Source organism: Triticum aestivum, chromosome 4B, assembly GCF_018294505.1.
Source record: "Triticum aestivum cultivar Chinese Spring chromosome 4B, IWGSC CS RefSeq v2.1, whole genome shotgun sequence".
Lineage (NCBI taxonomy): Eukaryota > Viridiplantae > Streptophyta > Magnoliopsida > Poales > Poaceae > Triticum > Triticum aestivum.
In genome coordinates, this window is record NC_057804.1 from 463490227 (window position 1) to 463516905 (window position 26679).

General features: G+C 44.9%; 1 protein-coding gene across 2 annotated transcripts; it reads left to right on the top strand.

The window, feature by feature from the left end:
• Window positions 1-1390: 1390 nt before the first annotated feature.
• Window positions 1391-10153, top strand: LOC123092728 (protein TPR3). 2 transcript variants are annotated; one of them, XM_044514548.1, is made up of 27 exons: window positions 1391-1680; window positions 1809-1967; window positions 2068-2247; window positions 2329-2442; window positions 2557-2715; window positions 3796-3973; window positions 4059-4179; window positions 4277-4392; window positions 4526-4679; window positions 4771-4880; window positions 4970-5039; window positions 5118-5191; window positions 5304-5399; window positions 5486-5581; window positions 5685-5812; window positions 5901-6135; window positions 6246-6410; window positions 6487-6591; window positions 6689-6835; window positions 7379-7489; window positions 7595-7774; window positions 7852-7980; window positions 8071-8166; window positions 8249-8437; window positions 8526-8695; window positions 9490-9769; window positions 9856-10153. In XM_044514548.1, the coding sequence occupies exons 2-26, from the start codon at window positions 1888-1890 to the stop codon at window positions 9695-9697; spliced, it is 3411 nt and encodes a 1136-aa protein (XP_044370483.1). In that variant the 5' UTR covers window positions 1391-1680; window positions 1809-1887; the 3' UTR covers window positions 9698-9769; window positions 9856-10153. The 2 variants fall into 2 exon arrangements, with proteins under 2 accessions (XP_044370483.1, XP_044370484.1); XM_044514549.1 differs by having other exon boundaries at window positions 4059-4161.
• Window positions 10154-26679: the final 16526 nt, after the last annotated feature.

The following is a 26679-nucleotide window of genomic DNA, read 5'->3' on the forward strand; positions in this document are numbered from 1 at the left end:
CAACAACTTGGTGGCAAAGGCGCTCGACCCCGTATGTGTGGATAGATTGGAAATTGGAGAGATTAAAGGAATTTTATGCCATCAAGCATAGAAACAAATAAGTTAAAGTTTGTAAAGTAGATAGGAAGGTCAATAGTTTAGCCCATAGTCTTGCCCAGTTTGGGCGTAGAGAGTTGTTGTTGATGTTATGCAAGAGACAGTGCCAACCTGCGTGTTGAGTGTGGCCTTACAAAATTGTAAGAACAATGTTTCCTCTTTTAATTAATACAACTCTGATTTAGAAAAAAAATACTCACCTTTTTGAATTAATTGTCTTAAATTTGTCTACATACAGGGCATCTAGATATGAATGCATCTAGATACGTTCTAGAAAAATACGGATGAATCTACCGTTAGGTAAATCCGTACCTAGACAAATTTACGGCAACAAATTTAGGACAGAGGTAATATATGGATAATAAAACACAATTAAATATTTGTGAACGAAATGTCAAATCCTGATATCTTAATTTGTCTTGCCTTACGTGTTTTCCTTGATAATAGTAAGAAATAGAAAAGGCCGATTTTATTTGAGAGAGGAGAGCATTAAAAGGCGTCTTTTAGTTGTTGGGTACAGACTGGACACGTCTTCATTAAAAGCAAATCCAAACGCGGATTCCCTTGCGCTAATGGCGATGGAGCCCGATGGACCCTACCACTACCTCCCGCGTCTGATCAGCCTATCACACAGCGCTTATCAGATGCGATAAGCTGATAAGCGGATCGAGAGAGGCAGACGAGCAGATCGATAAGCATTCACTCTTATCAGTGGCAATACGAGAATTTCCTATAAATAGGAGCGCGAGGTGGTTGCCCCTCCTTGCCCTAGCCCCCAACAACCCATTTCCTCTCCCCACAGCTCTTCTCCGGTCCCTCCAGCTACAAAGCTCCGTAAGTGCAGCACAGCCTCTGATTTTGCTTTTCGTTCGGAATTATGCAGTTGTTGGCTGGATATTTTTGATTCGAATTCGATCCTGGAATTTTTATGCGGGGGCAAAGGAGTTCGTTCTGCGTATACCCATGCCAACAAAGATCCGGCAGCAGGATCGGAAAGGAGCCCTAGCTTTCCACGGGCCCGATTTCTGGGTTTGGATCTGCATTTCTGGGCGAGTTTTTCTATGCCGTGTTCAAAATCGTCGAGATATGTGCGTATATATATGGCAGGTTCCGAAACAGATCTAGGGTTTGGGGCGAACGCGTGCAGCGAACGTAAGGCGTGTTTTTTTTTTCTTTCCTGTCCATGTAACGATAAAGATATTTTATCCTGCACGTTCTCATATGTCGTTTGGGGAGTGTGCGAGTATATATAGACGCGCAGGGGAGGGGAGAGGGGGGTTCCATTATCGTCTCGTCTCGTCCGATATAAATAGAGGAATTCTGCTCCCCACCCCCGTTCCCTTTGTTGACTTACGATACTGCCCCTTGCCTCAGTCTCATCCTCCCGGCTCTCTCGGTCCTCTCGCGATAGAGCCCCGCCCCGCCCCGGCCGCCCCCCCAAATCGGAAGCCGCGCAGCCCCCGGATCTCCGCCGCCGGGCGCCCCGCCGACCCGCGCCGCCTCGAGCCCTCCGCCGGCCCCGCTCTGCTCGCCCGGCGCGGGGCGGAGCGGAGGAGATCCGAGCCGGGGAGGTTCCTTCCGCTGGTAAAGCCCTAACCCGCCTGGATCGATCTCGCTTTTGATCTGTTTTTTTCCCGTCGTATGTTGTTTCCGCCGCGGCTGGGCTGTGAGCGATCGTGAACTGAACCTGGAATCGGAATCTTATTCCGCAGTGGGGGTCCTGCGCCCCCGTAGGCTAGGTCTACAGCCGAGTTGCATCCGCCGCCTGGTGGGTGAGTCGGGGAAGCGAGGATGTCTTCTCTCAGCCGGGAGCTCGTCTTCCTCATCCTGCAGTTCCTCGATGAGGAGAAGTTCAAGGAGACCGTCCACAAGTGAGTGATTCAAACTCCAAAAATTAAAAAAAGGTCAAAAATTGGTGCTGTTCGTTTGTCTAGCGTTGCTCACTTGGAACCTGCCCTTGTCGCCGTTTAGGCTCGAGCAGGAGTCTGGTTTCTACTTCAACATGAAGTACTTCGAGGACGAGGTGATCAATGGGAATTGGGATGAGGTGGAGCGCTACCTCGGGGGCTTCACCAAAGTCGACGACAACCGCTACTCGATGAAGATATTCTTTGAGATCCGCAAGCAGAAGTATCTCGAGGCCCTCGACAAGTAAGTGCAAGGGGAAGAGATGTCTTTATATGATTGTAAATGCTGGACCGCCTTCATGACTATGGTTTCCTTTTCTGCCAGGCATGATCGGTCCAAGGCGGTTGAAATCTTGGTCAAGGATTTGAAGGTGTTTGCATCCTTTAATGAGGAGCTGTTTAAGGAGATCACACAGCTATTGACTCTGGAGAACTTCAGGTAAAATCTGCGTGATTGCATTCATTTGTAACATTAGGTTCTTGCCATCATTCGTGTGGCTCTTAACCGTTACTGGATTGCTCAGTGATTGGTTCCTGCTTTTATTATTGATAGAGAGAATGAGCAGCTCTCCAAGTATGGTGATACAAAATCTGCAAGAGCAATAATGCTTGTTGAGCTGAAGAAGCTGATCGAAGCTAACCCCTTGTTCCGTGACAAGCTTCAGTTTCCCAATCTGAAGAGTTCTAGATTACGGACACTTATCAACCAGAGGTATCACATAAAGAAACATAATATTCTTGGCACCCTTACTCTCTGTTGTATGGGCATCTTATGTATTCTTATATGCTGCTTGCTGCTAAACTGATGATGCTAGTTATAGATCTAGGTGAACATTCTTTAATCCAATAAAATTACTTAACCCTCATGAGAGGATTTTAATTCTCATTTTATCCTTTGTAAAACTGATCCAGTAGAATGTTATATGCTAGCGAGGCTGTGCCCCACATTCTGCTCTCCCCAATTTTATTTAAACCAACCATGCTTGGTTAGGAAAATTGGACCTGGCTTTATTTTCCATAAGCTAAGTGAGGGCTGCTGTTCATTCATGGCAAAACTTGGTTTCTTAATGTTATAATCTTGTCCATTAACCCATCACTACCATTGCATATTTATATTGTAAATAAGGTTGCTCTTCATGACGAGTTTTGTGGATCCTACAGTCATGAATATCCAAAAAATTGAGTCACGTGTTTGCATTTACATTTTTCCAGCAGTCCAATACAATTTGAAGTTCAAATATGTAAAGAATCTCCATATAACTTGTCACCCCTATTTGCTAACCTGCAGTCTCCATTTCTTTGGAACTGAAACTTGTATAGATGTCACAAATATTTGCAGATTCAACTAGTTAGCCTACTATTTCCTTGATTCATTACTATTTACGTTTCCATTATTTATTGTCAATAAATGGGTATTCCATTAGATTATCAGAGTCAGCCCTAGTTGACGATTCCGCTAGGATTAGGGTTTAGGCCTACCCTACATTCCTCCGCCTTATCGAGATTCTGGGTTTAATTTCGCATCCACACGTTTGTGAATCTTTGGATTTACCATACCACCACGTGCAAGGCCTAAACCATGCTCTTTGCTCTGCCGCCAGGCCTGGGTGGGGTAATTAACACGAAGGAGGTTGTTGTTTGGATAAGAATAAAATTGTGTTTAACTTAATTTGCTTGTGAAATTGTTGTTATTTGTGTTTTTGTTTGTTACTTCTGAAGGAGGTGGAAGGTTGGGACCCCACCATTAACTCCATTTACCATAGTAGTAATGTTATTGTGTATTATATGGCAGCTTAAACTGGCAGCACCAGCTTTGCAAAAATCCTAGGCCTAATCCTGACATCAAGACCCTCTTTGTTGATCATTCTTGTGGACAACCAAATGGTGCACGTGCTCCATCACCAGCAAACAATCCACTACTTGGATCTATACCTAAACCTGGTGGTTTCCCCCAATTGGGCGCCCATGGAGTAAGCTTGTTGAGCATATCTGGACACTTCATCTATGTGTTTTAGTGTGTACATTTATTGACAATCTGGTTTATGTCTGTTTCAGCCCTTTCAACCTGCACCAACACCCGTCGCACCTCTGGCCGGTTGGATGTCAAACCCTCCAGCAGTAACACATCCTGCTGTTTCTGGAGGTGCTATTGGATTTGGTACTCCTACGAATCCTGGTACTTATGTTTGTTAATATTGCAAGGAATTCCTGAATGTTATGAATAGGTGGTATTGCATGGTTGACTAACACTGTTCTGGATGTATATCTTGTAGCTGCTATGTTGAAGCATCCTAGGACACCCTCGGCTGCTAACCCTTCTATGGATTACCCATCTGGAGATTCTGATCATGTCAGTAAGAGACCTAGGCCAGTTGGGTTGTCTGAGGAGGTATTAGCAATTTCACTCCCTAAAAAATCTTTCACCGCTATTGGGTTCTTGCAGTCTGTACTTGATAATCTTGGCATGCTATGCCTATCAATCCTCAATATATACTTGATTGCAACTGGGTTGTATTTCACAGGTGAATCTTCCGGTGAATATGATGCCAGTAACTTATCCGCAGAGCCATAGCTACCCGCAAGATGATTTCCATAAAGCTGTCGCACGGACATTGAGTCAAGGATCAGCTCCAATGAGCATGGATTTCCATCCAGTTCAACAAACACTTCTTCTTGGTAAGCTCTTTAACGTCTGTGCCCGTGATAAATCTTTCTTTCTCCCATAGCATCTCATTCTTGTGCATTTTTCACTTGGTATCTGTTTTAGTTGGTACCAATGTTGGTGACATTGGATTGTGGGATGTTGGCACCAAGGACAGACTTGTTGTAAGAAACTTCAAGGTTTGGGAGCTTGGGAAATGTTCTATGGCCCTCCAGGTTTGTTCACTGCAATATGTAGTTCAGTAACCTGGTATTTTTACCTGTACTCAATATAAGTATGCGTAAAATGTAAATTGTACAAACAGGCAGCACTGGTTAAGGATCCTACCGTGTCGGTTAATCGCATAATATGGAGTCCTGATGGAACCTTGTTTGGTAAGATGCAGTGAACAGTTTTTTTTATTGCTGTTCTTTCAAGTTGGCCCTCTTCTAATGTTATGTTATGTTTAAAAGGTGTTGCTTATTCAAGGCATATAGTACAGATTTATTCTTATCATGGTGGCGATGATATTAGGCAACACTTGGAGGTATGACTGCATATACTTATCACTTATTACTATCTGCTTATGGCTCATTGTCTTGTGTACATGGTTTGCTATCTTGTGTCCTGAATATGATTATAAACTGTTTGTTGATTAGATTGATGCACATGTTGGTGGCGTAAATGACATTGCATTCGCTCATCCAAATAAGCAGCTGTGTATAATTACCTGTGGAGATGATAAGACCATAAAGGTGAGTTCTTGTGATGGTATTAATTCTGGGACTGTATTTTATCTTGTTTAACTAGAAATATGAAGTCTACAATAATTGCATTCTAGGTGTGGGAGGCCACCAGTGGAACAAAACAATTTACCTTTGAAGGTCATGAAGCTCCTGTCTATTCCGTTTGTCCACATTATAAGGAAAATATTCAGGTACTTGAAAAGCATTTATTATGTCAGGCATTTGTACCAGACTATTGTTCTTTCTATCGGAAGCTAATGTTTTTTTACCTCATTTTACCTGCCTATTACGCAGTTCATCTTTTCAACTGCTTTAGATGGAAAGATAAAGGCATGGCTGTATGATAATCTTGGGTCCAGAGTTGACTATGATGCACCAGGTCATTGGTGCACTACGATGGCATATAGTGCAGATGGTTCAAGGTTCGTATCTAAATTCATTGTTAACATTTTTAGTTAGGATTATGCAGGTGTTTGTACTTTGTTTCACTCTTTTCTTGCCTCTATGTAGATTATTTTCTTGTGGGACCAGCAAGGAGGGTGAATCACACCTGGTGGAATGGAATGAGAGTGAAGGTGCGGTGAAGAGAACATACCAGGGATTTCGTAAGCGATCTATGGGTGTTGTACAATTTGATACGACGCGGAATAGGTTTTTGGCTGCTGGAGATGAATTCGTGATAAAGATTTGGGACATGGACAACACTAGTCTTCTGACTACCATTGAAGCTGATGGTGGCTTACCTGTGAGTTCCTTTCGTTTGTGTGCTTATGTTGGTGAATTTCTGATTTGATATAAATGTACAAGAACCTCCCTTCCTTGTTCTAACTTGGTGGCTGGTCTCATAATTATCAGGCAAGCCCGCGTATCCGCTTTAACAAGGAGGGTACTCTGTTGGCTGTCTCTACTGTTGATAATGGTATCAAAGTCTTAGCAAATGCTGATGGTGTTCGTTTATTGCGCACACTGGAAAATCGTTCTTTTGATGCTTCTCGTAGTGCATCTGAGACTGTAACAAAGGTAGTTACTTTAACCAAGGAACAACTTGAGATTGTTTTTCCCGCATGCATGACTCAATCATTTCTTATTGGTGCAGCCTCTTATAAACCCATTGACTGCTGCTGCTGCTGCGGCAGCTGCTGCCGCCGCTGCCGCTGCAACCAGTTCTGGAACTGCTGCTCCATCACCTATAACTGCAATGGTTTGTTTTCATCCAGATTCATTTGGTCTGTTCTATTATAAACAATTTACATTGTGATCCCAACTAACTTGATCTTATTCTGGACTTCTTTTGACAGAATGGTGACAACAGAAGCTTGGTTGATGTAAAACCTAGAATAGCTGATGAGTCAATGGATAAGTCAAAGGTCTGGAAGCTTATGGAGATAACTGATACAGCTCAGTGCAGATCATTAAAATTAGGTGATAGTATTAGGACCGCTAAGGTGATACTTCTTCCCTTGCCTTTTACTCCCTCCGTTCCAAAATAGATGACCCAACTTTGTACACCGTTCCAAAATAGATGACCCAACTTTGTACACCGTTCCAAAATAGATGACCCAACTTTGTACTAAAGTTAGTACAAAGTTGGGTCATCTATTTTGGAACGGAGGGAGTACCTCTGTATATGTTTGAATATGCATCATTTTCTAGCAATCTTGTCGGTGCACTGCCATTTATAAGATAACTATTTTATTAAATTAATTCATAGTGTGATTTCTACGTGTAGAACAACTGTTTTAGCTCTTGTTAGGTGCTTAATGTTTGACAAGTGTCTTGCGGACATCAACATTCATTATGACTGCTAAGTGAAGCTATGCACATGCTTATCTATATGCACCTAGGGCTTCGAAGTCAGTCAATATTGCCTGTACTGTATAATGCGCAAAGGGCATCTCACATTTTTTACTTGTATTATGAATTGTTCCGTTTGGTGTGCTAGTGTCAATGCTTAGTTTGTCACAAGTTTTTATTTGTCTTTATTGCAGATCTCGAGACTGATCTACACAAATTCAGGTGTTGCTATCTTGGCTTTAGCTTCAAATGCCGTCCATCTACTATGGAAATGGCCACGCAATGAACGAAATTCAACTGGAAAGGTGAAATTCTGGTTGTGTTCAGCTTTCTTACTAGATATGTGCATCACAGGTGAACACTGTATATTTGATTGTTACTAATTGTTTTAATTTGCTATTCTCTTCTAGGCTACTGCTAGTGTTTCTCCTCAATTATGGCAACCTCCAAGTGGCATTCTCATGACTAATGACACAATTGACAATAGTCCTGATGAGGCCGTTCACTGTTTTGCTTTGTCAAAGAATGATTCATATGTCATGTCAGCTTCAGGAGGGAAAATCTCTCTATTCAACATGATGACTTTTAAGGTTAGTAAATCATTGTGATCATGTGTAATTATCATTTTTACGGTAGAAGATGCCCTTAACATTTATGGTGACTGCAGACGATGACCACGTTTATGCCTCCACCACCAGCAGCTACTTTCCTCGCATTCCATCCTCAAGATAACAACATAATTGCAATTGGAATGGATGATTCAACCATCCAAATTTACAACGTTCGGATTGATGAGGTATTAGCAACTGCTATAACATGATTATCATTATTTTTTTCTGTAGTGAACAAGGTGCACTCAGATAAGATGTATTCGTTTTTTGTACAGGTCAAAAGCAAACTTAGAGGGCACTCTAAGAAAATTACAGGTCTCGCATTTTCAAATGTGTTAAATGTTTTGGTATCCTCTGGAGCTGATGCGCAGGTATTTACTGAACTATCTAGTCAGATCATGTCTATCAAGAACTTCTGTTTCATCTTCAGTTTCTGATTTGTTCCTGTTGTAGATATGTGTTTGGAACACTGATGGGTGGGAGAGGCAAAGGAGCAGATTTTTGCAGATACCATCTGGCCGCCCAACGTCTAACATCTTAGACACACGAGTTCAGTTCCACCAAGATCAACAGCATTGTCTTGTTGTCCATGAGACCCAGATTGCCATCTACGATGCCTCAAAACTAGAACCTGTGAAGCAGGTGAAATTTCTTCCATTATCATTTGACGCTTAGTCTTTCTTGCTACGAAGGTTGTCTTGTGGCTCACTCACCTTAACTTTGCTTTCAGTGGCCTCCTCGGGAGACCTCTGCTCCTCCAATAACACATGCTACATTCTCATGTGATAGTCAACTGATTTATGCAAGCTTTCTGGACGCCACTGTCTGCATATTTAGCGCATCAAGTTTGAGACTCCAATGCCGAATTCTTCCAGCTTCTTATCTTCCTCAAAATATCAGGTATTCTATAAGGCTCAAACCAAACATAATTTACTCTGTCAGGGACTCAGGGGGTTGTGAGCTACTGGGTTAATTGTCTAGCTCTTCTGAAAGGATCTTGGCTGGCCTCATTTTAGAGGGTCTGTGTTTGAATTAGTGTTTTTTGTTCTCAAGCAATTACTTTACTTCAGTGCAATAACATGATACACCTTTCTAAGGGAAGTTATAGAATTGAGTTATCTGAAGTGCTGCTTAGACTAGCAAGTGCATGTCCATAACAGATTGCTAATACTTGTTTGGGAGATTTATATTTTTTTGTTGCCTTGAGCTACTAAATCCGTAAGATACATACCTGAACAAAAATCCATCTTTTGGTATTAGAACAAAGATTGTTTCAACTCCCCAGTGATTTTTTTTCTCAGTGCATTTGGACCCTCTCCATGAGGGAGTTCTGTATTTGCATCGCCCTGCCAGTTTATAGTACCATATTTAAAGAAGTATATGGGTTTGCAGTGCTACATGTATCAAACTGAATTGGAATACATCGTTAGGCATTTATAGGAAAAACTACTCCTAACGTCCCATAATGTAATATCTTATTACATCCGATTGGCTCTCAGCAGTGTAACCACAAACTAGTTACTCTGTCGAACTGAAGTTGTAACAGAACTGTTCTATGAATAGTCCATTTTTTTTTGCCAACCACATGTTTGCTTCCCTTAAACTCACAACAAGCAAGTCATTAATACTGTTGCCACTCAAAAACTGGTTTTGTTGAATTGTGAGTAAACTGCTGACATGTGTTTCTTTTATAGTTCAAATGTTCATCCAGTTGTGGTTGCGGCACATCCTTCGGAGGCAAATCAGTTTGCTCTAGGGCTTACTGATGGCAGTGTTTATGTCATGGAACCGTTGGAATCTGAGAGAAAGTGGGGAATTCCTCCACCAGCGGAGAATGGATCGACGAGCAACATGTCCACACCTCCTAATGGAGCTTCGAGTTCTGATCAACCAGAAAGATAATAACTACAAGTTTGAAGTGTTAGACCTTTCTATCACTTCGACTCTTCATGGCGGTATGAGTCACTAACCAAGGTATCCATCTCAGAATTCAGAAGTCAATGTACATACACATTAATAAGTCAGTTTGATTCAGTTTGTAATCGCCCCTTGTTGTGCAGATGGGCTTCAGTTTTACAACTTGGCTTCACAGAGCTGGTTCCAAGGGTGGTGTCGACAAGAGCACAATAAAAAACCAAGGCTTAACTGCAGTTCGTGTGTTGCTTATATTATATGTTGCTATTATATTACCATTATTAAGTGAGGGAGGAATTGATTAGTGCCAGTGTTTGATTTTGTTCTGTTTGTCATGGTACGAGGAAAGATTACCGAGTAGATAAGGTCTAGTAGCAGTTTCGCTGTACCTAATCAGTACCCTTGTTTCATTCCGACTAGTAAGTAAAAACTTGTTTTTTCTCAGTTGTGTGGCCATTGTTTCATTTGTTACATCATCTGGTGTGTGCTCAAATCTTCATAGCGTCCTTCATCATCCAGTAGGCTGCGCTTCTGTTGGGCACATCGAATGGTCATGAAGACGACCTTTGCAGTTCTGAGTGGCAAATGTGATGCTACGCCAGTTTGATTGTTTTCTGCATGCAATACTCTTATTTTGTTTTGAAACGGAGCAATACTCTTATTTACGATGGATGGCAGCGCGCATGATTTCCCTACTGTATTATCGGTGAAACCGAGCATCTGTTGCATTTGACTGGTTGATACGACCTGTACTTGGCCTTTTCCGGACGGGGAGGATGCCACGTACGGCGTAATGTGACGTGAAGCCACCAGACTGGGGAGGACGTTTGTCTCCCTGGAATATGACTTGTGATGCGGACGCCTGCATGGTAAAGTAGCACCCAAAGTTTCAAACAGGAGAGAAGTGGCTGAAATGTGTGGGATAGCGCAAATGTTGGCGCGGCGAACAGGCACCAACCCCAGATCAATGAACGAGGAAACAGAAATGGACGTACTGTTAGCTCCAATGTTTCATCGGGAAGGAGAGAACCGGCATAGTGGAGAGGGACAGAGGGGACGCAGCACCAAACTAGCCGACTAATCAAGCTAGCTCCACCGTTGCGGTGAAAGAAAGGCCATGATTGGTGTTGGTGGCTGTGTCTGTGTGAGGCCCATGGCATCAGCCACGTTACGCGTGACCCATGCAGGATCGCACTTGCAAGGAGCCCCGAAGCAAGCGAGAAAAAGGAAACAGGCCAGCTGCCTGCGTTGTTGCACGTACGTACGGACGTACCCCATGCATGCACGCCGTCGTACGTACGGTGGCGAGGCCGGCCAGAGAGCCCTGGAGGATGCCACTAGGCACTAGGCTTAGGCGGGCAAAGCGCGCTACCGAGCAAGTAGACAAACCAAAACAGCAAGGCGATCAGGGTCGGTCGGCGATCCACCCAGGCCCAGGCCAGCAAGCAAGCGATGGGTGTGTACAGCTGCTGCATGCCTCTGCCCAAAAGATGCAATACGCTGCGTGCATCCCAAGGAGATATGGTCGGTCGTGTACTGTGTACTATGGTTCGTACCATTGTTCCATCACCATTCGTACCAAGCCCCAGGTCAGGTGGACAGCTGGTCATCATGCTCCTAGATTGGTAGATCACGGGCAGTTTTACGGCCGATCCGATGCTGCACAATGTGCTAGCATCTAGTACAACCCATGTACTCTACGTATGTCACTTCACACGAGCTTAAAGTCCAACCACTTGGCATTTGGAGGAAAAGGGCCACAGACCCGGAGTGTGAATTTTTGGAGGACGGGCTCCCTGGAGGCCGCTATTTTCACAAATTCAAAAAGCACATTTAGACGTCCCAAAATAATTGGAAAAAATTCCATGGAAACTTGTGTTCAGCATGAACGTGTGAAAATTCGTTTGAAAATATCGTGATGTATATAGGCTGTAAAAAGAAAATCCGGCCCAACAATAAGAAAATCAGCCCATTTTGTATACATGTTCACAAAAAACTGGAGTTTTTTTTGGGGTTGTAGAAAATGATATTTTGAAAACGAGCTCCAAGGAGCTCGTCCTTCATTGGCATTTTCCACACAGACCAGAATCCAACCAAACATCACTCTCTTATTACAAAGAAGCTCGTGGAAGCAGACTGACTAGCTTGCTCAAATGTTGGACTCTCAAAAATGGCATAATCGCAAAGGATGACTTGAACACACAGAAGGATGCGGTCAATTTGAGAATTGGAGTTCACCATTGCGTAGCCCTCTCCGAGAAAATAAGAGCAACCTAAATGGGAGCTTGGGCGCGAACGTCGTGATAAGTTCATATATGCACGTATTGACACCGGATTATGGCATGGCGAAAACCGCAATTAAGATGTCGAATATGGACCATTCATTTGCTTAGTTCTAAGATTGTTCTCACAACAAGATCGGCTAGAGAACGACAAGTATACCTTCAATTTGAGCATGTGTGATCATATTTTTGATTTGTTGCCGAAGAATGATTATATTAGAAATCTTGATAACCATGTCAAGCCATAAATGCAAGGACAAATGTACATGTTGTATGTTTTGTTCAAGCATAATTTTAATGATTGCAAGATGTTTCATCAAATAGAACGATGGATCATTGATAATTGACAACTAAAACTGGAGGCGATTTAGTTGCCATATTTTGGATAAAGGGCAAGATAAACTACTAGGTGATACCAAGATATATGACAAGAAACAATATGACTATCACAAAGTAAAGTGCATAAGTAAAGGGCTCGGGTAAGAGATAACCGAGGCACGTGGAGACGATGATGTATCCCGAAGTTCACACCCTTGCGGATGCTAATCTTCGTTTGGAGTGGTGTGGACGCACAATGCTCCCCAAGAAGTCACTAGGGCCACCGTAATCTCCACACGCCCTCGCACAATGTAAGATGCCGTGATTCCACTAGGGACCCTTGAGGGCGGTCACCGAACCCGTATAAATGGAAACCCTTGGGGGCAGTCACCGAACCCGTACACTTTGGCAACCCTTGGGGGCGGTCACCGGTACCCGTCAAATTGCTCGGGGCGATCTCCACAACCTAATTGGAGGCCCCGACGCTTGCCCGGAGCTTTACACCACAATGATTGAGCTCCGAACACCACCAACCGTCTAGGGCGCCCAAGCACCCAAGAGGAACAAGCTCAAGGGTACCAAGCACCCAAGACTAATAAGCTTCTCAACTTGTAACTTCCACATATCACTGTGGAGAACTCAAACTGATGCACCAAATGCAATGGTAAGGGCACACGGAGTGCCCAAGTCCTTCTCTCCCAAATGCCACCAAAGCAACTAATGCTAGGGAGGAAAATGAGAGGAAGAATAAGAAGGAGAACACCAAGAACTCCAAGATCTAGATCCAAGGGGTTCCCCTCACATAGAGGAGAAAGCGATTGGTGGAAATGTGTGTTGGAAATATGCCCTAAAGGCAATAATAAAATGGTTATTATTATATTTCCTTGTTCATGATAATTGTCTATTGTTCATGCTATAATTGTATTAACTGAAAACCGTAATACATGTGTGAATACATAGACCACAACATGTCCCTAGTGAGCCTCTAGTTGACTAGCTCGTTGATCAATAGATGGTTATGGTTTCCTGACCGTGGACATTGGATGTCATTGATAACGGGATCACATCATTAGGAGAATGATGTGATGGATAAGACCCAATCCTAAGCATAGCACAAGATCGTGTAGTTCGTTTGCTAAAGCTTTTCTATTGTCAAGTATCATTTCCTTAGACCATGAGATTGTGCAACTCCCGGATACCGTAGGAATGCTTTGGGTGTACCAAACGTCACAACGTAACTGGGTGGCTATAAAGGTGCACTACAGGTATCTTTGAAAGTGTCTGTTGGGTTGGCACGAATCGAGACTGGGATTTGTCACTCCGTATAATGGAGAGGTATCTCTGGGCCCACTCGGTAATGCATCATCATAATGAGTTCAATGTAACTAAGTAGTTAGTCACGGGATCATGCATTATGGAACAAGTAAAGAGACTTGCCGGTTACGAGATTGAACAAGGTATAGGGATACCGCCGATCGAATCTCGGGCAAGTAACATACCAATGGACAAAGGGAATTGTATACGAGATTGATTGAATCCTCGACATCGTGGTTCATCCGATGAGATCATCGTGGAACATGTGGGAGCCAACATGGGTATCCAGATCCCGCTGTTGGTTATTGGCCGGAGAACGTCTCGGTCATGTCTGCATGGTTCCCGAACCCGTAGGGTCTACACACTTAAGGTTCGGTGACGCTAGAGTTGTTATGGGAAATAGTATGTGGTTACTGAAGGTAGTTCGGAGTCCCGGATGTGATCCCGGACGTCAGAGGAGTTCCGGAATGGTCCGGCGGTGAAGATCGATATATTGGACGAAGGGTATTGGAATCCAGAAGTGTTCCGGGGGTACCAGGCTATGGCCAGCATGACCGAAAGGTGTTTCGGGAGCCCCGACAAGTGTTGGAGGGCCTCATGGACCAAAGGGGAAGGGGCAAACCAGCCCACTAAGGGGTGGTGCGCCCCCACACCCTTTCCCACGTTATTTGGGGAGGTGGGGCGCCTCCACCTGGCTTGGGAGGCAATCCTCCACCTGCTTGGCTTGGGGGGCAAGTCTCCCTAGGATTTTCCCTAGGGAGATCCAATCTGCTTGGCCGCCGCCCCCTAGGGGAAACCCTAGGGCGCCTCCCCCTCTCCCCTTTCCCCTATATATAGTGGAGGGGTGGGAGGGCAGCCGCACCTCTTCCGTAGTGTTTGGCGAAGCCCTGCTGGAGAACCACGAGCTCCACCACCACCACGCCGTCGTGCTGTCGGAGTTCTCCCTCAACTTCTCCTCTCCCATTGCTGGATCAAGAAGGAGGAGACGTCCCCGGGCTGTACGTGTGTTGAACGCGGAGGCACCGTCCATTCGGCGCTAGATCGGATCTTCCACGATTTGAATCGCCGCGAGTACGACTCCATCAACCGCGTTCTTGTAATGCTTCCGCTTAGCGATCTTCAAGGGTATGAAGATGCTCATCCTCTCCCTCTCTTGTTGCTAGAATCTCCATAGATTGATCTTGGTGATGCATAGAATTTTTTGAATTTCTGCTACGTTCCCCAATAGTGGCATCATGAGCTAGGTCTATTGCGTAGATTCTATGCACGAGTAGAACACAAGTAGTTGTGGGCATTGGTTTGTTCAGTATGCTTACCGTTACTAGTCTTATCTTGATTTGGCGGCATCGTGGGATGAAGCGGCCCAGACCGACCTTACACGTACGCTTACGTGAGACAGGTTCCACCGACTGACATGCACTTGTTGCATAAGGTGGCTAGCGGGTGCCAGTCTCTCCCACTTTAGTCTGATCGGATTCGATGAAAAGGGTCCTATGAAGGGTAAATAGCAATTGGCATATCACCGTTGTGGCTTTTGCGTAGGTAAGAAACGTTCTTGCTAGAAACCCATAGCAGCCACATAAAACATGCAACAACAATTAGAGGACGTCTAGCTTGTTTTTGCAGGGTATGCTATGTGATGTGATATGGCCAAAAAGAATGTGACGAATGATATATGTGATGTATGAGATTGATCATGTTCTTGTAATAGGAATCACGACTTGCATGTCAATGAGTATGACAACCGACAGGAGCCATAGGAGTTGTCTTAGTTTATTGTATGACCTGCGTGTCATTGAATAACGCCATGTAATTACTTTACTTTATTGCTAAACCGTTAGCCATAGTAGTAGAAGTAATAGTTGGTGAGACAACTTCATGAAGACACGATGATGGAGATCATGATGATGGAGATCATGGTGTCATGCCGGTGACGAAGGTGATCATGCCGCGCCTCAAAGATGAAGATCAAAGGCACGAGATGATATTGGCCATATCATGTCACTCTATGATTTGCATGTGATGTTTGTCATGTTTGCATCTTATTTGCTTAGAACGACGATAGCATAAATAAGATGATCCCTCATAAAAAAAATTCAAGAAAGTGTTCCCCCTAACTGTGCATCGTTGCGAAGGTTCGTTGTTTTGAAGCACCACGTGATGATCGGGTGTGATAGATTCTAACGTTCACATACAACGGGTGTAAGCCATATTTACACATGCAAAACACTTAGGTTGACTTGACGAGCCTAGCATGTACAGACATGGCCTCGGAACACAAGAGACCGAAAGGTCGAACATGAGTCGTATAGCAAATACGATCAACATGAAGATGTTCATCGATGATGACTAGTCCGTCTCACGTGATGATCGGACACGGCCTAGTTGACTTGGATCATGTATCACTTAGATGACTAGAGGGATGTTTATCTGAGTGGGAGTTCATTAGATGAACTTAATTATCATGAACATAGTCAAAAGGACTTTGCAAATTATGTCGTAGCTTGCGCTTTAGTTCTACTGTTTTAGATATGTTCCTAGAGAAAATTTAGTTGAAAGTTGATAGTAGCAATTATGCGGACTGGGTCTGTAAGCTGAGGATTGTCCTCATTGCTGCGCAGAAGGCTTATGTCCTTAATGCACCGCTCGGTGTGCTGAACCTCGAGCGTCGTTTGTGGATGTTGCGAACATCTGACATACACGTTTTGATGACTACGTGATAGTTCAGTGCGTAATGTTAAACGGTTTAGAATTGAGGCACCGAAGACATTTTTGAAACGTCGCAGAACATATGAGATGTTCCAAGAGCTGAAATTAGGATTGCAGGCTCGTGCCCACGTCAAGAGGTATGAGACCTTCGACAAGTCTCTTAACGTACAAACTAAGGGAGAAAAGCTCAATCATTGAGCATGTGCTCAGATTGTCTGAGTACTACAATCATTTGAATCGAGTGGGAGTTAATCTTCCAGATGAGATAGTGATGGTTCTCCATAGCCACTTCCACCAAGCTATTCGAGCTTCGTGATGAACTATAACATATCAGGGATAGACATGATGATCCTTGAGCAATTCGCGATGTTTGACACCGTGAAAGTAGAAATTGAGTAGGAGCATCAATTGTTGATGGTTAGTAAAACCACTAGTTTCAAGAAGGGCAAGGGCAAGAAGGGATACTTCATGAAACGGCAAATCAGTTGCTGCTCTTGTGAAGAAACCCAGGGTTGAACCCAAACCCGAGACTAAGTGCTTCTGTAATGAGGGAACGGTCACTGAAGCAGAACTACCCTAGATACTTGGTAGATGAGAAGGCTGGCAAGGTTGAAAGAAGTATATTGGATATACATTGTATTAAATGTGTACTTTACTAGTACTCCTAGTAGCACCAGGGTATTAAGATACCGGTTCGGTTGCTAAGTGTTAGTAACTCGAAATAAAAGAGCTACGGAATAAACGGAGACTAGCTAAAGGTGAGATGACGATGTGTGTTGGAAGTGTTTCCAAGGTTGATGTGATCAAGCATCGCATGCTCCCTCTACCATCGAGATTGGTGTTAAACCTAAATAATTGTTATTTGGTGTTTGTGTTGAGCATAGACATGATTGGATTATGTTTATCGCAATACGGTTATTCATTTAAGGAGAATAATGGTTACTCTATTTATTTGAATGATACCTTCAATGGTCTTGCACCTAAAATGAATGGTTTATTGAATCTCGATCATAGTGATACACATGTTCATGCCAAAAGATATAAGATAGTAATGATAGTACCACATACTTGTGGCACTGCCATTTGAGTCATACTGGTATAAAACGCATGAAGAAGCTCCATGTTGATGGATCTTTGGACTCACTCGTTTTGAAAAGATTGAGACATGCGAACCATGTCTATTGGTACATATGCATGAAGAAACTCCATATAGATGGATCATTTGGACTCACTTGATTTTGAATCACTTGAGACATGCAAGTCATAGCACATGGGAAAGATGACTGAAAGGCCTCGTTTTCAGTAAGATGGAACAAGAAAGCGACTTGTTGGAAGTAATACATTTTGATGTGTGCAGTCCAATGAGTGCTGAGGCACGTAGTGGATATCGTTATGTTCTTACTTCATAGATGATTTGAGTAGATGCTAAGTATATTTACTTGATGAATCACAAGTCTGAATTATTGAAAGGTTCAAGTAATTTCAGGGTGAAGTTGAAGATCGTCGTGACAAGAGGATAAAATGTCTATGATATGATCATAGAGATGAATATCTGAGTTATGAGTTTGGCACACAATTAAGACATTGTGGAAATTGTTTCACAACTAATACCGCCTGGAACACCATAGTGTGATGGTGTGTCCGAACATCATAACTGCACCCTATTGGATATGGTGCATACCATGATGTCTCTTATCAAATTAGCACTATTGTTTATGGGTTAGGCATTAGAGACAAACGCATTCACTTTAAATAGGGCACCACGTAATTCCGTTGAGATGACACCGTATGAACTATGGTTTATAGAAACCTAAGATGTCGTTTCTTAAAAGTTTGGGGCTGCGACGCTTATGTGAAAAGTTTTAGCCTGATAAGCTCGAACCCAAAGCGGATAAATGCATCTTCATAGAACACCCAAAACAGTTGGGTATACCTCTTGTCTCAGTTCCGGAAGCAAAAGGGATTGTTTCCAGAATCGGGTCCTTTCTCGAGGAAAAGTTTCTCTCGAAAGAATTGAGTGGGAGGATGGTGGAGACTTGATATGGTTATTGACCTGTCACTACAACTAGTGTGTAGCAGGGCACATGAAGTTGTTCCTGTGGCGCCTACACACCAATTGAAGTGGAAGCTGATGATAGTGATCATGGAACTTCGGATCAAGTCACTGCCAAACCTCATAGGTCGACAAGGATGCATACTACTTCAGAGTGGTATGTAATCCTGTCTTAGAGGTCATGTTGCTAGACAACAATGAACCTACAAGCTATGGAGAAGTGATGGTGGGCCCGAATTCCGACAAATGGCTCGAGGCCATAAAATCCGAGAGAGGATCCATGTATAAAACAAAGTGTAGACTTTGGAAGAACTACTTGATGGTCATAAGGCTGTTGGGTACAGATGGATTTTAAAAGGGAAGACGAACAATTATGGTAAGTGTCACCATTAAGAAAGCTCGACTCGTCGCTAAGATGTTTTCCGACAAGTTCAAGAAGTTGACTACGATGAGACTTTCTCACTCGTAGCGATGCTAAGAGTTTGTTGGAATTATATTAGCAATTACTGCATGATTTATGAAATCTTGCAGATAGGATGTCAAAACATTGTTTCCCCGACGATATTCTTGAGGAAAGGTTGTATGTGATACAACCAGAAGGTTTTGTCAATCCTAAAAGATGCTAACAAGTATGCAAAGCTCCAACAATCCTTCTAAGGACTGGAGTAAGCATCTCGGAGTTGGAATATACGCTTTGATGAGATGATCAAAGATTTTGGGTTTATACAAAGTTTATGAGAAACTTGTATTTCCAAAGAAGTGAGTGGGAGCACTATAGCATTTCTGATGAGTATATGTTGTTGACATATTGTTGATCGGAAATGATGTAAAGCATAAAGGGTTATTTGAAAAGTGTTTTTCAATGGAAATCCTGGATTAAGCTACTTGAACATTGAGCATCAAGATCTATAAGGATAGATCAAAAACGCTTAATAGTACTTTCAAATGAACACATACCATGACAAGATTTTGAAGGAGTTCAAAATAGATCGGCAAAGAAGGAGTTCTTGGTTGTGTTATAAGGTGTGAGTATTGGGTAAGACTCAAGACCTGAGCACGGCAGAAGAGAGAGAAAGGACGAAGGTCGTCCCCTATGCTTTAGATGTAGGCTCTACAGTATGCTATGCTGTGTACCGCACCTGAAGTGTGCCTTGCCATGAGTCAGTCAAGGGGTACAAGAGTGATCCAGGAATGGATCACAGGACAACGGTCAAAGTTATCCTTAGTAACTAGTGGACTAAGGAATTTTCTCGATTATGGAGGTGGTAAAAGAGTTCATCGTAAAGGGTTACGCCGATGCAAACTTTGACACTAATCCGGATTATTCTGAGTAGTAAACCGGATTCGTATAGTAGAACAGTTATTTGGAATAGCTCCAAATAGAGCGTGGTAGCTGCATCTAAAAGATGACATAGAGATATGTAAAGCACACATGGATCTGAAAGGTTCAGACCCATTGACTAATAACCTCTCTCACAAGCGAGGTATCATCAAACCCCATGGGTGTTGAATTCATTACAATCACATAGTGATGTGAAATAGATTATTGACTCTAGTGCAAGTGGGAGACTGTTGGAAATATGCCCTAGAGGCAATAATTAAATGGTTATTATTATATTTCCTTGTTCACGATAATTGTCTATTGTTCATGCTATAATTGTATTAATTGAAAACCGTAATACATGTGTGAATACATAGACCACAACATGTCCCTAGTGAGCCTCTAGTTGACTAGCTCGTTGATCAATAGATGGTTATGGTTTCCTGACCATGGACATTGGATATCATTGATAACGGGATCACATCATTAGGAGAATGATGTGATGGACAAAACCCAATCCTAAGCATAGCACAAGATCGTGTAGTTCGTTTGCTAAAGCTTTTCTATTGTCAAGTATCATTTCCTTAGACCATGAGATTGTGCAACTCCCGGATACCATAGGAATGCTTTGGGTGTACCAAACATCATAACGTAACTGGGTGGCTATAAAGGTGCACTACAGGTATCTCCGAAAGTGTCTGTTGGGTTGGCACGAGTCGAGACTGGGATTTGTCACTCCGTATGATGGAGAGGTATCTCTGAGCCCACTCGGTAATGCATCATCATAATGAGTTCAATGTGACTAAGTAGTTAGTCACGGGATCATGCATTATGGAACGAGTAAAGAGACTTGCCGGTTACGAGATTGAACAAGGTATAGGGATACCGCCGATCAAATCTCGGGCAAGTAACATACCAATGGATAAAGGGAATTGAGGGAGTCCTGGATTAGGGGGTGTCCGGATGGCCGGATATGACCTTTGGCCAGACTCCCGGACTATGAAGATACAAGATTGAAGACTTCGTCCCATGTCCGGATAGGACTTTCCTTGGCGTGGAAGGCAAGCTTGGCGATACGATATGTAGATCTCCTCCCATTGTAACCGACTCTGTGTAACCCTAGCCTTCTTCGGTGTCTATATAAACCGGAGAGTTTTTAGTCCATAGGACAAACAACAATCATACCATAGGCTAGCTTCTAGGGTTTAGCCTATCTGATCTCGTGGTAGATCAACTCTTGTACTACCCATATCATCAATATTAATCAAACAGGAGTAGGGTTTTACCTCCATCGAGAGGGCCCGAACCTAGGTAAAAACATCGTGTCCCTTGTCTCCTGTTACCATCCGCCTAGACGCATAGTTCGGGACCCCCTACCCGAGATCCGCCGTTTTTGACACCGACATTGGTGCTTTCATTGAGAGTTCCTCTGTGTTGTCACCTTTAGGCTCGATGGCTTCTTCGATCATCAACCACGACACGGTCCAGGGTGAGACTTTTCTCCCCGGACAGATATTCGTGTTCGATGGCTTCGCACTGCGGGCCAATTCACTTGGCCATCTGGAGCAGATCGACAGGTACGCCCCTAGCCATCAGGTCAGATTTGGAAGTTTAAACTACATGGCCGACATCCGCGGGGACTTGATCTTCGACGGATTCGAGCCACGGCCGAGCGCGCCGCACTGTCATGATGGGATGACCTAGCTCTGCCGCCGGATAGTGTCAGAGCGCCGCTCAGGTGTCTGCTCCAACCCTTAGCTCGGAGCCGACCGTGCCAATTAGGGACGGACGGTTGGACGCCGCCCCGGAAGTTGCAATCTCTACGGCGATCGAGCCGAATACCAACCTAGTCCTTTGTGAGGCCTGTGAAGCCAAGGTGCCGGACTCCTTTCCGGACTCCGAATTTTTCGCACCCCTTCCGATCGAACCCAATGGGGCCCCAATCAGGGGGTTCACCACCAAGGACGTCTCTCAGCACTCGCCCTTTGGCGACATCCTGAATTCACTAAAATCTCTCTCTTTATCAGGAGAGCCCTGGCCGGACTATGGTCAGCCAGGTTGGGATGCGGACGACAAAGAAATTCAACATCGACCCACCACCCACTTCTTAGCCACTATCGATGATTTAACCGACATGCTCGACTCCAATTCCGAAGACATCGACGGTATGGACGCCGAGGAAGAAGACAACCAAGAACCAGCGCCTATAGGGCACTGGACAACCACCTCATCTCACGATGTACATATGGTGGACACACTTAAAAGAAACAAAGACGAGGATCAAAAGGGCGCAACGAGGGATCATTCCCTCGAAAAGCAATCAAAGCGGCGGCGGAAACGCCGCGCCAAACCCCACCTCAACAGAGACCCAGCCATAGAGCAGGACGAGCCGGCGGACGACAAACATAACATCGAGCAAACGTCCGGACAGGGCGACTTGGATGAACCAACCAAACATCCCGCCCCCGGCGAAGATAATGGTCCGGACGACCTCACTCCGAACATATTGCTGGAGAAGAATAACCTCCACCAAAGGCTCGTCGCCACGGCACGTAGCCTGAAAAAGCAGAAGCGGAAGCTCAAGATAGCGGAAGACGCACTCAGAATCAGATGGGACAGAGTACTCAACACTGCACACAAGTACGGCGGCAGTCACCACACAAAGAGCTATCCGACGTGAAAATTACTACCGGAATTTGATGAGGAGGCCTTAGAGCCCCCACAGTCCAAAAACAAGGAAGCCACCAGGTCAGATAGACGACCCCATGACCGACATCGAGCGAAAAAGGGTGCCGCACTCAATCTGGCAAGTGATCCGCATAAGGATTCGCATCAAAAAGTCGGCCCAACCAGATCTATCTATGGGCCAAGAAAGCAAGCTCTAGTAAGCAATGCAACGGAACAAATATCCGAACATCGCGGCACACCCAAATACAGGGGCGTCGCACATCCCCTATGTTTCACTGATGAGGTGCTGGACCATGAATTTCCTGCGGGGTTCAAGCCCGTAAACATAGAGGCATACGATGGAACAACAGACCCTGGAGTCTGGATTGAGGATTATATCCTCCACATACACATGGCTAGAGGAGATGACCTCCACGCCATAAAATACTTACCCCTCAAGCTCAAAGGGCCAGCCCGGCATTGGCTTAAAAGCCTTCCCGAAAACACCATAGGAAGTTGGGAAGAGCTCGAGAATGCTTTTCGGGCAAATTTCCAAGGGACCTATGTCCGACCTCCGGATGCAGACGATCTAAGTCATATAACCCAACGACCCGGAGAGTCAGCCCAAAAACTCTGGAACAGATTTCTTACCAAAAAGAATCAGATAGTCGACTGTCCGGACGCCAAAGCCCTAGCAGCCTTCAAACATAGCGTCCGAGATGAATGGCTCTCCAGACACCTCGGCCAAGAAAAGCCAAGAACAATGGCCGCATTGACAAGCCTCATGACCCGCTTTTGCGCTGGAGAGGATAGTTGGTTGGCAAGAAGCAGCACCAGCGATCCAAGTACATCCGAAGTTAGAGATGGGAATGGGAAACCGCGCCGCAACAAGGAACGACGACGATTCAAGGAGAACACCCCGAAGAGCACGACAGTAAACGCCGGATTCAAAAGCTCTCGTCAGAATCAGAAAAAGCCGCCCCCCAAAGATGACAGGGACGAGCTATCTAACCTCAACAAAATCTTGGATAAAATATGTCAAATCCACAGTACTCCTGGGAGACCTACAAACCACACCCACAGAGATTGTTGGGTCTTCAAGCAATCCGGCAAACTCAACGCCGAACACAAGGGGCTCGACACACCAAGCGAGAATGACGACGCACCCCACAAGCAGAACACCGGAGAACAAAAGAAGTTCCCACAAGAAGTCAAAACAGTAAATTCACTTCAGGTGACAAAAGGGAAAAATAGAGTGGCGCCCACGAATATACGCGCCATATGGCCTGCCCCAGAGGAGCCCCGCCACTGGTTGTTACAGCCAATCACCTTCGATCACCAGGATTACTCAAGAGGTATCCGGAATGCAGGCTGGACTGCCTTGGTCTTAGATCCGGTAATTGACGGACTCCACTTTACACAAGTCCTAATGGACGGCGGCAGTGACCTAAACCTGCTATATCAGGACACAATCCGCAAACTGGGGGTAAACCCAGCAATAATTCGCCATGGCAACACTTCCTTTCAAGGACTCACGCCAGGCCGAGATACCCATAGTATGGGTTCCCTTTCGTTAGAAGTTATGTTCGGCTCCCCCGACAACTTCCGAAGCGAAAAGCTAACCTTCCACATCGCCCCATTCATAAATCGCTATCAAGCGCTACTGGGACGCGAAGCTTTCGCCTGCTTTAACACAATACCACATTACGCATCGCTTACACTCAAAATGCCCGGTCCACGAGGCATCATCTCATTAAAGGGAAATATCAAGTGTTCCCCGAGTGCGGATGATGGTGCGGCTGCCTTAACAGCCACACACTAATCCAGCTTTACTACCCCGGACATGGCTCGACGAGTCCGGCGTAAACATACAAAAGGCTTAATAACCGCACAACCCTGTACAAGGGGCTCCGCGCGTTTACACCAAGAGACAATACAGCCCAACGCTACTCATGTTTCTGTATTACATTTTGTTTATTTCAACGTAGATTTCTAGCATGATTATTTTCCACAAGTTCCTCTATTTTGCAGACGAACACCGTGCTACACCCGTCCAGGATGCGGCACAACGGAGACACAGACGCAGACGTGCAGTAGGGACCCGTCTCAAGGATTCTTTTTAGATTAAGACCCTGCGTAAACCTTTTTTACTGTCTCTTGTTGATAACATCCCCCGGTTTTTGCTATAACCGAGGAGGAGGCTGCGTCTTGGCATGTGGCCACGCTAGAGTTTTGCACGTACCTGGGCACCAGGGGCTTTTTACCAAGGGCTTTTGTTCGGCCCATTTTTCATAAAGACCAAATACCTTAGGGAGTGTTCGGCGTCGCGAGTTTGGCCTTATATGCATCAGCTCCGAATCATGTCTTTGGTCAAATGTTGGGTTTGCCCGGCTCCTGTGTTTTGCTGCCTTACGTTCCGCTCTATCGGCTAAGGCGGCACCAGGAGAACTACTGCGATTGTGCCCCGGTTCAGCCAGGCGAGCACCTCAGTAGAGAAAGCCGAAAACTGACTGTCATGATATAGCGAGAGACTGGACAACCACTCGATGACTTTCAGAATCTTTAGGATTCCTCCGCATTAACGAAGGGCCGTTTCCCGGTCAGGCACACACGCGCCCCGAATTCGGGCGAGCGCGGTGCCCCTAGGGGCTATGCAGTAGCCCCACTGTCAAACTCCTATGGCTAAGTGAAAGTGATAAAGCATTATAGTCCGGTTGCCTAGTTCGCTGCGCTATCACCTCCTTTACAGGACCAAGACATTGGATTAAGTGTGAAAAGGCGCCTTTTTGCGAACACCCCTGCATTATATGCGTGGGGGCTGAAGCCAACGACTGCCATCTTTCAGGTTATATACACATATACATCAACGGCCGCACATGAGGCATTATAATTCTTGCAAGCACAAGTATAAAAAGCTTTTATATTCTATCAAAATATTCGTTTTACAATAGCACACGCTATTCGAACACAACATCCTTCGAGCACTGCGCCTCTATTAAACGAGCGCCCTGAAGAACTTCCCTAAAGTAGTGCTTGGCAGGTACTCAGCTTTCGTCCGAATCCCGGGATGCAACAACACTGGCCTTCATATCCGCCTAGTATGTTTTGACATGGGCAAGATCCATCTGTGCACCCTCTATGCACGCGGACCTCTTCATTGCATCAACATGCGACACCGAACCAAGGAACTGCTACACCAAGCTAAAATAACTCTTTGGCTCTGGCTCTTCTGGCCATAGACGACTCGCAACGTACCTCATGGCGAGTCCGGATAACCTGTTCAGCTCTGCCCAGGCGGCCAAATGGTCGGATACCGAAAGTGGGCGTTCTAGATTGTGGAACTGCGACCAAAAAAGTTCTTCCAATTCATGGTCACCTCGACCCCGGAAGTGTTCGGTCGCGTCTGCCGCACTCGTTGCCAAATCCATATAAGTGTTTTCCACACTCCACTGCCGGTCTAACGGAGCATACTTAGGATCCCCAAACTTCATCCGCAGCATATAGGGCTTTCCAGCCGTGATATCTCCGGCCTGACGTAGCTCCTCCTTCATAGCTCTCATTGCAGAGCGAGTATCCTTGGCCTCGGCAGTGATCTTTTCAAGGTCCTTCTGAGCTGCCCTATCCTGTTCAAGAAATTTACAGCGGTCGGCAGCATCCTTCAATTTTATGGCCATCTTGCCTATTACTTTCTTGCTCTGGCAGTGAGCAGCCTATTCGGCTTTTAGCTCTTCAGCCGCCTTAACGGTAGCCGCATCACTTTCCCTTGCTTGCCCCTTGGCTCGGGCAAGTTCCGCCAGAAGGTTCTCCACGGCAGCATCTCCATCTACATTAAGCACATATCTTATAAAGCACGAGCATCGAACTCCTCTTATCAGATGTCTTTGGAACATACCTTGTGCCTCGTCTAGCCGCTTATTTACAAGCGCGATGTCGGCATCCGCTATGTCAAGTTGCCGCTTTAGCTCGGCAGATACATCAGTCCGGCTAGCCACCGAACGCCTCACCACCTTCATAAAAAGGTGACATATTACACCTGGGGTTATGATCCTCTGGGCGCCGTCACTTTTGACGACACACAGAGTCTCAGGGGCTACTATTTATACAAGGCGCATTTTATATATGCGGCTCCACCAAAAGGCACACCTTTTTACGTACCTCAAAGCCTGTCAGTAAATTCCTGATGGCCTCGTACAATCCGCTTTCCGCGGATGAAATCCTTCCTATCACCGTGTTCATTAACATACGGTGTTCTTCTGAGATGGACGCTCGCCCGAGCAGATCCCTCAGCCCCTCCGACCGCGCACCA

Bases quoted from the DNA above. Each gene is read 5' to 3' on its own strand.
- LOC123092728 (XM_044514548.1), top strand. From the start codon at position 1,888: ATGTCTTCTCTCAGCCGGGAGCTCGTCTTCCTCATCCTGCAGTTCCTC. The intron at 2,248-2,328 runs GTAAGTGCAAGG...CTTTTCTGCCAG, and splicing joins TATCTCGAGGCCCTCGACAA to GCATGATCGGTCCAAGGCGG. The intron at 4,881-4,969 runs GTTTGTTCACTG...TTGTACAAACAG, and splicing joins AATGTTCTATGGCCCTCCAG to GCAGCACTGGTTAAGGATCC.